The sequence below is a fragment of the Monodon monoceros genome, unplaced genomic scaffold, assembly GCF_005190385.1.
Source record: "Monodon monoceros isolate NGI ecotype Baffin Bay Population unplaced genomic scaffold, NGI_Narwhal_1 Super_Scaffold_14, whole genome shotgun sequence".
Taxonomy (NCBI): domain Eukaryota; kingdom Metazoa; phylum Chordata; class Mammalia; order Artiodactyla; family Monodontidae; genus Monodon; species Monodon monoceros.
In genome coordinates, this window is record NW_021703770.1 from 14,600,985 (window position 1) to 14,617,520 (window position 16,536).

General features: G+C 39.0%; 1 protein-coding gene across 3 annotated transcripts in view; it reads right to left on the reverse strand.

The window, feature by feature from the left end:
- The window catches only part of TBC1D31 (TBC1 domain family member 31), a 60,537-nt gene that overhangs the window by 28,007 nt on the left and 15,994 nt on the right, over window positions 1–16,536 (reverse strand). For all 3 annotated transcript variants that reach the window (XM_029223155.1, XM_029223154.1, XM_029223157.1), the window contains exons 5-8: window positions 13,900–14,051; window positions 10,957–11,116; window positions 8,135–8,335; window positions 3,407–3,583 (exon numbers count right to left, since the gene is read on the reverse strand). In XM_029223155.1, coding sequence (XP_029078988.1) covers window positions 3,407–3,583; window positions 8,135–8,335; window positions 10,957–11,116; window positions 13,900–14,051 — 690 coding nt within the window. The remainder of the gene's footprint in view (window positions 1–3,406; window positions 3,584–8,134; window positions 8,336–10,956; window positions 11,117–13,899; window positions 14,052–16,536) is intronic.

The window sequence follows — 16,536 nt, forward strand, 5'->3', positions numbered from 1 at the left end:
TGATGTACCATACATTAAGGGCAACTAGCCCAGACTGGAGCCATGCGATCCATAAAAGTGACACGTTCACTGTCTCTGTTCACTGTCGTCACCAAGACACCCGCTGCCGTTGAAGCCTCTTTAAACAAAGGTCAGGATGCCCAGGGGGATTGGCCTGAGTTTCATCTGCTTTTGTCTTCACCACGAGCTGAAGAAGCTCCTACTTCCCTTTCCATGTCCTGATGCCACGATCCGTTGAGGACAGGCATTTCACCCATAGAAGTACTCTACTTTGACCTACCCCTTAGAACTGGCTACGGGTTTTTAGAAGCCGCCCACTCCCAGACAGTATTTCTGTAGGGCTTCCAACTTTGATCCAGACTAAGGGCTGCCAGATGCCCTGACCGTGGTGTCACTTTTATTTCCCAGAAGTCAATCATCACCATGCCCACACTAGTTTTCTCAGAAAAGGCTCCTGTGAACTCTCAGGAAAGCTGAAGCCAGACCATGTCTCAGAAACACATTCAACTAATAGGGTCAATACCGCCGAACCGTTACACAGCTAGGTTTGTGCCTGCTACTTAGTTTTTTAAAACTAAACAGTATTTTGTTTAGGGTTACATTGTAGAGGCGATAAAACTATAAGGAAAGCCAAGGACATAATGCAAAAGTGAGGACAACGGTTACATCTATGGGACAGGGAGAGAAATGCGGGACAGGGGACAAGCACACAGGGGACTTCAGAGCTACTGGAAATACTCTATTTCTTAATGTGGATATGAATATGTCCAGAAAAGAGTTAACATGGCAGGTCCGTGACTGCTACCCTTAGAAAGGCCCACTTGAAGGTTGGCCCTTGTCTGGTGTCCAGATATCTGGATTTTGAGGAAGTTCCCACTATCTCCAGAACGAACAGGAGCGGCTCACCGTGCCTAAACTGTACACTGTGGTTTATGTTGAGCACCTGCTTTCCTTGTGGAGTCTGGAATTTTGCAAGGGTGCCTATAACCAGCCTCCAGTAAAAACCCTGGGCACTGAGTTTCTAATGAACTTCCCTGGTAGACAACACTTTACACATTCTTCTTTTGAGGGAAGTTTCACATTTTAAAACTGCTTATAGAAGAAAAGAGGTTAAAATTAATGTGAAAAATACCAACAGTTGCTAAGAATATGAAGCAACTGGAACCCTCAGATACCTCTTGGTGGGAATATGGATTGTTTAAATCAACCACCTGGGAAACTATCTGACAGTATTTACTAAAGTTGAACATATGCAGAGCCCATATGCCAGTAATTCCATTCCTAGGTTTACACCCAACAGAAACATGTCCTTATGCTCAACAAAGATGCCTTAGAATGTTCAGAGCAGCACTGTTTCTAATAGCAAAAAAACCTAGAAAACTACCCAAATGCCTACCAATAGCAGAATGGATAAAGCATGGTTTATTCACTCCACGGAATTCTATACAGCTGTGAGTGAATGGTTTACGACCACATGGATCTCTCCAAAATACCGTTAAATGAAAGAAGCCAGAACAAAAGAGTACCAATTGAATGAGCCAATGAACATAAGTACAAAAAAGGCAGAACTAATCTACGGTGTTAAAAGGGAGGAGAGTAGTGATGCTTGGGGTAAGGGGGCAAGTGTCTGGAAGGGAGCAGCAGAGGGGCTTCTAGGGTGCTGGGAATGGTCCATTTTTTGATCAGGGTGCTGATAACACAGGTGTATTCAGTCTGTAAAAATTTACTGAGCTGTGCATTTTTATGCATATGATTGATTGTCAATAAAAAGTTTTGAAAGTCCTTGAAAGTGTTAGCAGGTTGTCTATTAATGTGCATATTTTCTTTCAATTCCAAAGCAATATATGCTCTTTGCAGAAAATTAAGAAAATACAAAAAAATACATATAAAGAAGAGAATAAAACTGACTGAAATAGGTAATTCTACTATCAAAATTTTTATGTACAGGCTCTGACTTAAAAATTCTACTTCTACAGATACGTTTGTTCCAATGTTCTAGGAATATCCACTGCACCAGATTGTATTAACAGAAGACTGACGATACAACCTAAATGCCAGTCAGCAGAGTCCTAGTGAGATAAATTAAGTTATAACCATAAATGCAATACTATGCAAATATTTTAAGAATGTTGTAGCACTACATGCACTAATATAAACAGATATTCAATCTGTTAAGTGGTAAGAACAAGTTATAAAACAGTGCTATAGTATGATTCCATTTATGTAAAAATATTTTAAAAAGGTAACACAGATATACATTATGTTTATACACAGAAAACTTCTGAAAGGATATCAACAATTATCTTTTCTTTAAATTTTATTTTATTGTTTTATTTTTGGCTGCGTTGGGTCTTTGTTGCTGTGCGCGGGCTTCTCGTTGTGGTGGCTTCTCTTGTCATGGAGCACAGGCTTTAGGTGCACGGGCTTCAGTAGTTGTGGCACATGGGCTCAGTAGTTGTGGCACACGGGCTTAGTTGCTCTGCGGCATGTGGGATACTCCCGGACCAGGGATCGAACCCGTGTCCCCTGCATTGGCAGGTGGATTCTTAACCACTGTGCCACCAGGGAAGTCCCATCAACAACTATTAACAATGGTCACCTCTGGGGAGTGCAATGAAGAGTGGGCTAGGGCACAGGGAGGAAGAAAAGTATGCTTTTGTTCTTTTCCCTTTACAACCTCTATACTAGCATTGTCTAACAGATAAACAAGAGACAAATGTAATTTAAGTTTTCTTAAAGAATATAATTTAAGTTTCATGTTAAAAAAGTCAAAAGCAGCAGGTAGAAATCAAATTTAATACATTTATTTAACCCAATAAAAATATTATCATTTCAACATATAATTAGCATAAAATTATTAATTAATATGATATTGTACATTCTTTAGGGGTAGGAGATTAAGGGGTACAAACTACTATGTATAAAATAAAGAAGCTACAAGGATATACGGCACCAGGAATATAGACAATATTTTATAATAACTTTAAGTGGAGTATAATCTATAAAAATACTGAATCACTATTTTGTACTAATATAATACTGTAAATCAACTACACTTCAATTTTAAAAAAGATATTTTACATTCTTTTGTTCATAATAAAATCTCAATATCTGATGTGTATTTCACACATATACCACATCTCAAATCAGATTAGCCACATGTGACTAGTGGCTAGCATATTGGACATTGCAATTCTATACTGTTTTATTTGACTTTTAAAAAAAACCATAAACATGTATTAATTTTATATTAAAAAGTTTTAAAAGCATGTTATAATTTCAGTTACAACTTCTTTTCCATAATTTTCCTTTAATTCCTAAGAGAAGGAAGAATGATGATGGTCTAGAAATCACAAGACTTGTCTACAGTGGAGCCATGACAAACAAAAGTTTAATATAGTCTTACCTCTTTATTTTCAAAATTACCAGTCAGGTCTTGTTTTAATATTCTAGCTTGTATTTTGCTTTCCCTTGATTTTGCTGGCCGCTGTACTCTTCCTGATGTTACTTTCATCTTAAGATCACCAGAATTCACTTTCCTCTTAGGCAAATCTTCAATCACTTTCACTAAAGGAGGAGGGGGCTAAAAGGGCGGGGGGGGGGGAGAATCCAGTGGTTATCCTCGGAAAATAGACCTGTTAACATATAATTTACAAAATGTATTTTGCTCAATTTAGTAATATGCCTTAATAGATATAATTATCCTTCAGGCAAAAAGTGTAAATAAAATGTCCAAGAATGTTTCCTTGTTGATTAACGAATCAAAGCAAATTTCTGCCGAATTCCTTTGAGCAACGTAATAAAGATCACGATTAACAACAATAAACAGAATTTAGTTATTCCTTGAAAGCTGGCCTCAATCATACAGTATCAATCCATTTTTTACACCTGTATGATAAAGTGAATAGTACGGCGGTAATCTGCTGCAGAGAAGGCCCAGTTACACACAGGGCCCTCTAGAATGCTGAGAGAAGCACCCTAACATTCTTTGGGCTCAGGTGAAATTTCTTTGAGGGAAACTGTCACATGACTTTCCTCTGAAAGCACGGGACCCCTGCCTTGTCCCTGGTTACATTTTCTAATCTACATGGAGATGGCTGTCAGTCCCTGACTGCATCAACAGCTTCAGAGGCAGGGCAGAAAGCACGACTTAGATGCCAAACCCTCATTTTTATGGGGCTCATCAAACAGGAAAATAAGCCTCCAACAACTTCAATTTACTTAAGGTAAAATGATTCACTAAGACATTTTCTCTGTGAATAACACTCTCTTTGAAATAAAAAGATCTTCATTGTTCAAAGAAAATAAGCAGATAATATAGCTCTGGCTTTCTGAGTTCTAAGTATGATTCAAGTAAAATGACTTTCACAGGGTGTTTTAAAGGTTTGAGACCATTACTGCTGAATGTTCTCTTAGTAATTAGCCCAGATCCAGATCAAAGACAAGGTGGATTTGTGATTTTTAAATAATTTTTCTTGAAGCCAAAGTGCCAATTCCTTGCATATGAGAATAAGAACACAATATACCCCAAATGTCCAAATGAACATATTAGATTTCAGAAAGACAAATATTACACACATCACCCTGAATTCAAGCTGTCATGAAAGCCAGAACAGTGGGCTTCCATGATGACGTACGATGGAAGTGAATCACCACTCTTTGGGAAGCTCTCTGAAGCAGAAAACAAACTTTTCTGACCTCCTCCCCCTTCGTCCCCCAAAGAAATAAACAGAACAAAGCAAACACCTTGACTCTTTTTAAATAACAGACTATAAAAAGACTACTTTGAGGTTTCAAACAGAGATTTTTCTCACGTTGCCTTCAAAAGTTCAGGACTGCTGCTTTTGAAACCTGCAGCCTATTTATTATAGGAGACCAAGAAAATATTTCCTATTGTCAACTGCAGTATGTACGACACATAACACTGTAAAATGTATAGAGCAGGTAATATACATGGCATTGATATTGCATTTTTATTTGTTTTAAAATTATTTTGAAAAGTATTTGAAGTTTCAACTGCATCTGTAAGGGTTTTTTAATAGTGTTTTTCTAGGATACATTGGTATTTATTCACATCTAGAAAGAGTACAGGATAATACAAAATATAATAACAATAACTCTGACCAAAATAAAGTACAATGACCACTTACTCTATGATTTAATTCTTTACCTATGAAATGTAATTAATAGTGGTCTGATTTCTGAATATTGCCCATCCTTAATATCCCTGAACTATCTTCTAACCTCAGTCCATTCTTCTATATCTTTATTGTAATATTTATTCTAGTGCCACAGTTTTCATGGTTCTTCCATGAAGGAATCTCCCAGAAGTTGGAGCCTGAGATATGACCTGAACTGCCACACCTTAGGAGTGTTAAAACTTCAACAGAGAAATAGGAATTAGCTTACTTATTATTAGCACAATACCAGAAATTCTCCAATGGCAAGAAAACAGGACTTGAAGGAATGAGACACGGGTAATAAGTTTTGCATAAACCTGAGCATTTTGTAGGCCTGGAATAGCACTGGTGGTGCTGGTAATGTGTCCAAAAAAAAAAAAAAAAATTATCCTTCTTCTGTTATAAGCTAGCTTTCCTGGTCAATATGACCTCAACTTGCTTAACAAATAACAGAGAGGAAGCCAATGACTCATGCTTACCTTGGTTTTTCGCAGATCTTTGTTTCTATTAATAACATTTATCTAGCTCTTACAAAATTCAGCTAGGCTAACAACTCTCATTAAGAATGAATAATGTGGGGCTTCCCTGGTGGCGCAGTGGTTAAGAATCCGCCTGCCAATGCAGGGGACACAGGTTCGAGCCCTGGTCGGGGAAGATCCCACATGCCGCGGAGCAACTAAGCCCGTGTGCCACAACTACTGAGCCTGTGCTCTAGAGCCCGTGAGCCACAACTACTGAAGTCCGCGAGCCTAGAGCCCGTGCTCCGCACCAAGAGAAGCCACCGCAATGAGAAGCCCATGCACCGCAATGAAGAGTAGCCCCCGCTCACCGCAACTAGAGAAAGCCCACGTGCAGCAACAAAGACCCAATGCTGCCAAAAATAAATAAATAAAAATAAATAAAGACGCTCATTGACTGTACAGTGTTGATTCATTAGCACTGAACTCATGCCAACAGCACTGTAGCTCATTCCTGAAAGAAGCTTATCTGACACACATATGTTCTCCCTGAGACGCCTCCCAGCCCTCTTGTGCTTAGGATACCAGACAGCACGTCAACACTGTGGTTGGGGGACATTTTAAACAGCAAAATCACCAACAAAAATCACAAGAATGTGAAACATGTGGCACTGAACAGACCACGAGAAGGACACTTGTTCCCATGGAGAGCTGAAATAAGGCCGAGTGCTGCTCTGACCTCGGGGGGGAACCTGCATGAAGGCAACTCCAATTTCTTGCTGCTCTGCACATGCAAATGTCTGTAAATATGCGGTGAGGACTGATTTTAGAGTTGCAGATAAATTTTCACCAACAGACAAACTCACAACTATAGAATCCGTGAATCATGTAGACTGTATACATTTACACACACAGAGCAAAAGACTGAGTACGCATACATTTCAACATCATCTAAGAATGGTGAGACTTGCTGGCCTATTTGCTTATCTGTATCTTGATTTTGCTCTGTAATAAGAACTTCTTATCTATCTAACTGGAAAAGAAAAAGGTAAAAAGGAGAGAGTACATGGCAACAAGATTATCATATTAAGAATAGAACACTTGGGCCTGCTAAGGACTAGCTGTGTCATTAGGTTGGGGCATGAGCTGCTCCCCCTGTAAAACGAAATGGTTAGACTAGGTGATCACCGAAGTCCCTCTCAGGGCTACTGTGATACAATTCCAGACCTGGAAAGGCTCCCACAGAACAACTGGACTCGACAACGAGCTGGGGGAGTTTTAGATAACCATAAGAGAAGTGGGAAGTATATTTTAGATGAGGCGAGTAGTGTAATAACAGACGTAGAAATGAGCACGGTGTCTACGGGGGACGAGGGAAGCTGAAAGTATGAGGAAACACATTAGGGAGAGATGACAAGATTAGAGAGGACTTGGAGAGCCAAGCAGAGGAGTGTGGACTCGATGCAACAGGCAAAAGGAAGGAAGCCACTAAGATAGCATTATTTTAGAAACGGTGAGGAAAGTATTATTTTAGAAAACTGTTACATTGGGACTTCCCTGGTGGCGCAGTGGTTAAGAATCTGTCTGCCAATGCAGGGTGCACAGGTTCGAGCCCTGGTCTGGGAAGATCTCACATGCCGCGGAGCAACTAAACCCACGCGCCACAACTACTGAGCCTGCGCTCTAGAGCCTGTGAGCCACAACTACTGAAGCCCACGCACCTAGAGCCCGTGCTCCGCAACAGAGAAGCCACCGCGATGAGAAGCCCGCACACCGCAATGAAGAGTAGCCTCAGCTACTACTAGCTCTAGCCACAACTAGAGAAAGCCTGCGCACAGCAACAAAGACCCGATGCAGCCAAAAATAAATAATTTTAAAAAAGAAAAATGTTATATAAAAGATGATGGAGAAAAACAAAAGAATAAAAAAAGAATTAAAAAAACCCATAAAAGATGACTGATGGGCAGGAGCGGGCACTGAGGGCTCTGGGTTTTGGTATATTTGTTTAAGTTACTGTTATTCGAGAGCAGCAAGTGAGCACCAGCATGGGGATGGCCAATATGGAGACAGAACAGGCGGCACATACAGAGGCACCTCAGATTCAAGGACTGCAGGACTTAGTGTTGACTACATCTGCGAAATACAGGAATAGAAACAGACATAGTGCTCCAAGGTGTCTAGCCTACAACAATGGGAAGAAAGGGACAGAAATGAAGAGACTGGAACTGAAGACCTCTTTTGGGAAGCAGATCAGAGGGGCACCCTGAATGGGACAAGGACTCCAAACAGATGCCTTTTGTGAAGACAGCAATTTAGGGATGCAGCATGGGTGAGAAAAATCTGGAGATGTGGCTTTGGGGGTAAGAGCAGAAACCGTACCCAGGAAAATGGATAAGGTGCAAGGAGGTTAGAAGCTTGTAACACGGAGTTTTTATTTTTGATGATACAGCATTTAAATCTTAAAAGAAAAAAGATATTGTTTACTTGATAACATACCTTATTTATTTCTTTTGTTAAAGTCTGAACTGAATATATGTTCAGACTTCCATTTTCCATAATAGATGCAATGTACCGTCCATGGGGGCTAATTGCTGATGAACTAATTCCTTCGTCAAGGCTCCCAATTTCAAAGAGAAGTTTACAAGTCTGTATATTAACAAATCTCATAATGCCATCCTGACAGAGCACTCCAAGAACCTAAGAGTAGAGGGAAACAACATATGAGTTCCTAAAACACATTTAAGAGTCAAGTCTCAGATGTTAACTGGACTTATGCTGATCATCTCACAATGTATACAAATACTGAATCATCATGTTGTACACCTGAAACTAATATAACGTTCTATGTCAATTATACCTCAATTTAAAAAAGTCAGATGTCTGCAAGTCAAACTACACACATACACACGTGTGTATTTACATATGTTTTCTTTTCTTTGGTTGGGGAGGGAGGACAGTCAGAGGAGATTATACTTGCAGAGAGCCGTCATGTATTTTAAAATCCCTAATTACGGCTCATGTAGATTCGCCCTGTTCAGGTCCAGATTAAGCCTGGCTCTACCCAGAACCAGTAAGGAGCCCATCCTGGGACACTACAGAAAGGTCACCTAAGAATCAGCCCTCCCCATGGGCGGGCGCATCTCCACCAATCCCTCCAGAGGGAGTACAGATGATGGTAGTCCTTCACCTTAACTGCACACTGGCCGCCAGAAGCAAGGAAGGTGGAGGGCTTGTTTCTCTTCTCCATCCCCGGCCTGACCAGAGCTAACACCTGTCCTGCTGCCCCACACAAACCTGTGACTCCCGCGGTTGTAACTAGCATTTGGGCTGTGGAGAGGGAAGGTCTGCGAGCTGCAAGGGCAGTCGGGCTGCGGGTCGGAGGGAAGCTAGTCTTTCAAGGGGAAAAAAAATTAGCTGTAACTCATACAACTTAGAACTTAAAAACACATACTAAAAAAGCTTCAACACATGAAACAATAAACCCCTCTGCTGCCTTGTCCACATACAGGTTCTTTTCCGCAGGGCCACCACGTGATCTCGTGAAACGCTGATGTCCCCCGTTACATGAAAGACATAGTCTAGAGGTGGCTGGAGGCAGTTTGAATGTGACAACCTAGAAAGCATGTTCTGGGGCTTCCCTGGTGGCGCAGTGGTTAAGAATCCGCCTGCCAATGCAGGGGACACGGGTTCAAGCCCCGGTCCGGGATCCCACATGCTGCGGAGCAACTAGGCCTGTGAGCCACAACTACTGAGCCCATGTGCCACAACTACTGAAGCCCGCGTACCTACAGCCTGTGCTCCACAACAAGAGAAGCCACCGCAATGAGAAGCCCGTGCACCACAACAAAGAGTAGCCCCTGTTCACTAGAACTAGAGAAAGCCCACGCACAGCAATGAAGACCCAACGCAGCCATAAATAAACAAATTTATTAAGAAAAATAAAAAGTAAATAAATAAACAGCATGTTCTTCTCTGGGTCAGATGGTAGGAAACCCTCTTATTCACAGTTGACGCAACCTCTCTGGAAGGCAATTTGGCAAGATCTATCAAAATTACAGATGCACCTAACCCTGGTACAACTATTTTAACTCTGGGATTTTATCCTACAGACAGGATGTATAAAATGACATGTGCAAAATTTATGTGTATTAAAAAAAAGGGACATCCCTGGCGGTCTAGTGGTTAAGACTCCGTGCTTCCAGCGCTTCCACTGCAGGGGGCACGGGTTCGATCCCTGGCTGGGGAACTAAGAACCCACATGCTGCGTGGCTCGGCCAAAACATAAATTACAAAAACAAAAAACAAACAAAAATGTTATTCAGTGCAGCATCATTTGTAACAGAAGAGCACTGAAAACAGGTTAAGTGCCCAATAATAAAGGACTGGTTATAATAACCTATACACCTGTAAAAAAGAATAAAGTTCTGTACTGATATAGGAAAATCGTCAAGGTAAACTAAGTTAGGAAAAAACAAGGTAAAAAAAATGGGAAAAACATAAGATTATACAACAGCAGTGGGTTAAGGAGAGTGAATAACTGGGCAAACGGGAGAAAAGAGTAAGACTTCACTTTATGCCTTTTTGTATTTTTTTATGTTTTCAACCATGTGAAAGCATTATCTACTCAATAGATAGATATTAAATATTATTTTAATATAATATTAAAATAGATGATACACACATATATTATACATAAATACACAAAACACACACACACACAATTTGTTAATGTGCAACACCCAAGATAATTTAAAATAAGAAAGTTAAGGTTCAACTATTCGACTATTAAAGAGAAAAAAGGTGTGTGGCGGGGGGAGCGCACTGTAACGAAGGCAAGATACAAAGAGCAGACGTCTCATAGGATTGAGGCAGCCAGCTATGGTAGACAGAGCACAGCGTAACAAAGTGAGAACATTTCAGTTCTAGTCCTACCTTTAATCCTTATAATTAAAGGAGTGTTGACAAGTCACTTTGTGTTTCTAAGCTTCAGCGTCACAATCTGTATAATGGTGAGAATACCTTCCCTGCCTACACTCAATGAATTCTTTAAGGATCCAATAAAAAACAGCATGCTTAATCAGCCTGTAAACCATAGAGTATGACATAAAGTATACCGATCTTAGAAAAAGGGCAAGTTATCAGTAATATACAGAACCTAAGATTTTTCCATTTTTTCAGTTTTAGACTCTTTACAAGTTATCAGCAGTTTCAAAACCTTGTAACAATCAGGCTACAAGTTAAAGAGAACTAACATAGTGCGGAAATTGATAACGATCTTTCCAAAAAAGTACAACTTTACTAACATTTATGTTACTAACCTGATTAGAACCAGCATCAAAACTATCAGGAAGAAACTCTAGGTGGCGAATGGCTCGAACTTTGGTGGGCATCTGGATAATTCTAAACAGCTGTTTGGCTTCCAAGCACCACAAATGAAGATGGTTCGATTTGCCCCCAGCAGCCAGGATTTGGCCATCTCTATATTTTAAAAAGGTGAGAAAGTAAGACTAGATGAATGATTTATAGCAGCAATGTCCAATCTGATCCAATATGATGATAGAAATGTTCTGTATCTATGCTGTCCAATGTAGTCACTACTAGCCACATGATTACTGAGAACTAAAATGTGGCTAGCGTTTCTGAGGAAATTAATTCTTGATGTTATTTAATTTTTATTAATTTAAATAGTCCCAGGTACCCAGTGGCTACCATACAGGAAAACTCAGGTTTACAGTAGATTTTTTTTTTTTTTTTACCTATTGTGCTAAGATACCAGCTTAACAAATATCTGTTTGATGACTTGACTGGGAGTTTCTGAGTAACATTTATATTTTATAGCATAATCTCAAAGACACTTACTACTGACCACCTTTCTGTATTTCACATACGACTGTACTGAACTGATAACAGCATTGCTATATGAAAAACCAAAAAGCCCAAACTTTTTTCCTGCCAAAGAAAGCTACTTTATGTTTAAAAGGTACAGAAAGAATAAGCTGGATTGATTTGCAAGGCTGTTGCTCATTCATTCACAAAGGATTATAAAGTGTCTACTATAAGCTAGGTTTGACTCCAGGTGCCAGGGACACAGTGGTGAACAAGAAGACAGGTAAGATCCCTGCTCTCAGGGGATTTTCAGTCTAGAGGAAGGTAAAGAAACAAATAAATGAACTTGATATCAGCTGTTAAGTTCTTTAAAGAACTCTAAAACGAGGTAATGTTACAGAGCTGGGAAAGGAGGAAGATCTACTACATAAATGATGTGAATGGGAGAGTCACAGGGTGACTTGGAGAAAGAATTCCATGCTGGTCAGTACTCCTGACTGGCCAGAAGAAAAATGTTGAGATAGGTGTAAATAACAAAGAGAAGCCACACTCAAGTGTGGCTGCAACACAGTAAGGGGAAATAAGATGAGAAAAGAGAGGGAGGCCTAGACCAGAGGACAAAAGATCTCAGGGACATGGCAGGGAGTTGGATTTTCTAAGAGCAGTGGAAAGCCTTTTACGGGAGTTCAATAGGGAAATGACATGATCTGACTTAACGATTTGAGAAGACCACTCTATCTGCTTTGTAGACACTGACTTTAGGAAATGAGACTGAAAACAGGGAGACCAAATAAGGGAGCTATTACAGTAGCCTGAAAAAGACTACAATAGTTTGGACTGGGGTAATAGCTGTAGCAATAGACAAAGGAAAGTAGACCAATTCAAGATACAGTTTGGTAGAGTTGATGGGATTTACTGATAACTCAGAAGAAGAGGGTGAGAGAAAGAGAGGAAATATAACATCCATTAATATCTGGAAACAATGACCAACCCACCCACAGTGAGAACCTAGCACCCAGATTAAGTGTCAATGTATCATTTCCCACAAAAATAAACCCACACCCTTTAGAGAAATGGCTGATTCCATTTTGGGACAGGAAATACACAAGATAAGACTGGAACATCTTGTTGGACCAGAGAGAATGAGAACTATCACAGACAACCGGGGTTGTATCAAAAGGGTTCGTTCACAGCCGACCTGGAGAGGATCCCACTGGTCAAAGATGAGAGAACTGGAGCATCACTAAGAATAATAACTTCAATGGGTCAAATCATGTCAACTGTGTTTAAGTCCATGAGCTTACAAAGATTAAAGACAAAAAACTTCATCGGCCACCTTTGAAGATGCCAAAAAAATCAATCCATTATTTTGGTGAAAAAAAATTTTTTTTTAAATAGGAAGAAATCCAGCATTTATCCTGCCTTTCCTTTACAAACTGTAAAGTAACCAAAGAGTTGAGAGGCAGTTTCTTCTTTTTTTTTTAAATTTTTATGGAGTATAGTTGATGAGAGGAAGTTTCTTTCTATAGAAGGTTTTGGTTAATAAGGGAGAAGGAAAGACAGAATCAGAATAGCACCATTTGCTAACCCCCAATGCAACACACGATATCTAGGTAATGATCATCAACGGCCACTAATATCACAAGAGAGAGTTCTGTGTTCCTCTCGATGAAGGTACACAAACCGCCTACAATGTCTTCTTGCCCCCAAATCAAACCAGATCAAGATCTAGCCTCCAATTTATAGGAGATATAGGTGTAACCAGTTTATAGTAAATATAGATGAGAGAAGATCATATTAAACAGCATCACAGGGATGCAAAGAGCAAAATCCAGAATGTAGAAAACTACGGGACAAATGACCAGTTCTTTAACAAATAAACTGCAAGGAAAATATAAGGAGAGAGATATACCAACCGAGGCAATGTGTGAACCTTATTTTGCTCCTGACTTGAACAAACCAACCATAAAAAATAATTATTAGACAAATCAGGGAAATATGAATAACTAGATATATGATATTATATTATGAATTTTTTAAAGTCTTGATGATAGTACCATGGTTATGTTTCAAAAAGGGTCCTATCCTTTAGAGATACACACTGAAATACTTACGCATGAAATGATACACTTGGGCTTTGCTTTATGACAGTGCAGTAGAGAAATGGTAGGCAGAGTAATAGACAAAGTAGGAGTGGCTATTAGTTAACGCTTATTATAGCTAACGAGAGTGCTGGCCTTGAGATTTCATGTACTTTTATATTTTTGTGTACATTTTCCACAATAAGTAAAAAACTTATTACCATATCTTAGATCATATCTAAGTTTGAAGGAAACGTTTGCTTACAGGACAATAAAATACTGAATGAAAATTTATAAAATTTCCCTGGAAGTTAAATTTCATAAAAATCCTTAGTGTCTTAAAGAGGACATTACCTGGTCACAGCAAACACTTTGTATAATATACTAGAGCTTTCGGGTGGAGCTGGTAATTGATATTTGCAAACAAGAGTATCACATTCCCAGGCGAAGATGGAATTATCTTTAAAACAACTCAGGATGGTATTAGTTAATGGTAGAAAGAAAACCTAAAGAGGAAGAAAAAAAGTTATTGTTCATATAAGGATCATATAGTCCTCTTTAAATTCAAAATTTACAAGTTGTTAATTTTTCTGTCTTAAAATTATTTTTTCTTAAAATGGAGAAAAATACATTTACAACATATGACAGGGGAGAAAACTGATATTTTCACATACTATTATAAACTAAAAAGAAAAGGTAAACTCCTTTAAACAAAAAACAGGTGACTATAATGATTACGCTATTCATAAAATACTAGGTAACAATTTAAAATATTTAACCTTATAAAAGATTCAAATGAAAATAAGATATCATTTTATGTGTATCAAATTTATTTTAAAATAATGCACACACATACATATACACAAACTATACATATACTAACATACGTATTATATTTATAAGCTATATACTAATATAAATACTATATTGAGTACTAAATACAGATAAGTGTTAAAAAATATTAAATGTTGGTGAAAGTATAGATAAAGGCACTGTCATACACTGCTGCTGATAGTAAAAACCGGTTAAAGACACTGTCTAACAGCTCAACAACCTTAAAAATCTCTCTCTTCTGAACTAGTCAATCTGCTTCTAAGAGTTAATCCTTTGGGGAAAAAATCAGCAAAATGCTTTAAGATAAATGTGTATAAATGTTTGCTAAGCATTATTTGTAAAAGTAAAAAGTTGAAAACAAATACATGATATTTTATTAGATTCAATTTATTTAATGGACAGATGAGACTGAAATTGGTAGTGAAATTGAAAATACCGTTTTATTCTCCTAATTTCTATTTTTCTATTGCATAAGCAGTAAGCAATGCTTACTTTTGATAATATAAAATTTTTATTAAAGGTGACCAATATTTTCTCATAAGAGTTTCAATGGCCTCAAATATAATTTTATGTGTCATTTGTGTAAAACACACAAAGTGAGGTAGGAAAGGAAGCAAAGAAGGAAAGAAAATGAAAAAAATTCAATGTCCTAAGGACAAATATTCCTACCTATCCTCTCAAAATACTGGGTTGGCCAAAAAGTTCTTTCGGTTTTAAGTAAAAATAAAAGACACATTTTTCATTTTCACCAAGAACTTTACTGAACAACATATTCATTAGCCAAACTAACTTTCTGGCCAATCCAATAACACCCCAGAAAGAGCTTGAGACATTTCACACGGTTTGATCATTAGTTAGAGCTCTAGCTATTTATTCTTTTTTTTTCCCTTATTTTTTCCTCAATATAGCTTTGGTCTTATATTTCACTCTTATTTATTTATTTATTTAATAATGGCTGTGTTGGGTCTTCGTTTCTGTGCGAGGGCTTTCTCCAGTTGTGGCAAGCGGGGGCCACTCTTCATCGCAGTAGGCAGGCCTCTCACTATCACGGCCTCTCTTGTTGCTGAGCGCAGGCTCAGTAGTTGTGGCTCACGGGCCTAGTTGCTCCGCGGCATGTGGGATCTTCCCAGACCAGGGCTCGAACCTGTGTCCCCTGCATCGGCAGGCAGACTCTCAACCACTGCGCCACCAGGGAAGCCCCAGCTTTATTATTTTTAAAATATGTGACTTTCTGTGTTGGCAAGAGAGAGGGGCAGGGACCCACAGAGGAGGCAGGGCACCTTTAAGGATTTGTCACCTCTTATTCCGACCCCTGATCTATCACACAACTTCACAATTTTACTGGCGTCAGAGGGAGTGCTACATTCCTTGGGGATGAAGTGTTCAGTGTCTACAGCACTGGATTGGAGCGTCTCTGAGTATTCAGAATCTGGATATAACCGTCATCACAGTAATGAGAGAGAGCTGTCCTGGGGAAAAGCAGCATGAACACTGTATCTACCATGGCTTTCCCCAGTGTTACAAAAATAACGGTTCAATAAGGCATCTACGTGAAATACCGTAGCCTTGCAACGAATTTGTGTTATTGTCACCCAGCCTATTAGGAAATTATTCTAATAGTTAATGACATTACTATAGGAATTTTAGGGAATTGTAAATATATATATATTTATATATATATTACACATATATACTAGTATCTGTTTTTTGATAATAGTGCTAAAAATACATATATACACACATATAAAATATACTATGGAACATACTGGTTAATTAGAACACTCTACTAAGGACTAAAGCTAATAAGACAATAAAAAATGGTAACTCAGCTACAGCAGGTGCTGATGCCCTTGCCTGACCCAACTGCTCCTCACTTCTGTCCTGAGCTCACTCTGTCAAAGACAATCTGGTAGGTCTTTTGCCAGTTTCATTATGTTAAGAAGATTTGTAATATGAAGGTCTTACGGAAAGAATTTGCAGTGAATACATTATAATCTATAATGAATGCCCTAAAACACTGTTTCAAATCTGATGTCAAAAAAAGTGACTTGAGGGGGCTTCCCTGGTGGCGCAGTGGTTGAGAGTCCGCCTGCCGATGCAGGGGACATGGGTTCGTGCCCCGGTCCGGGAGGGTCCCATGTGCCCCGGAGCCGCTGG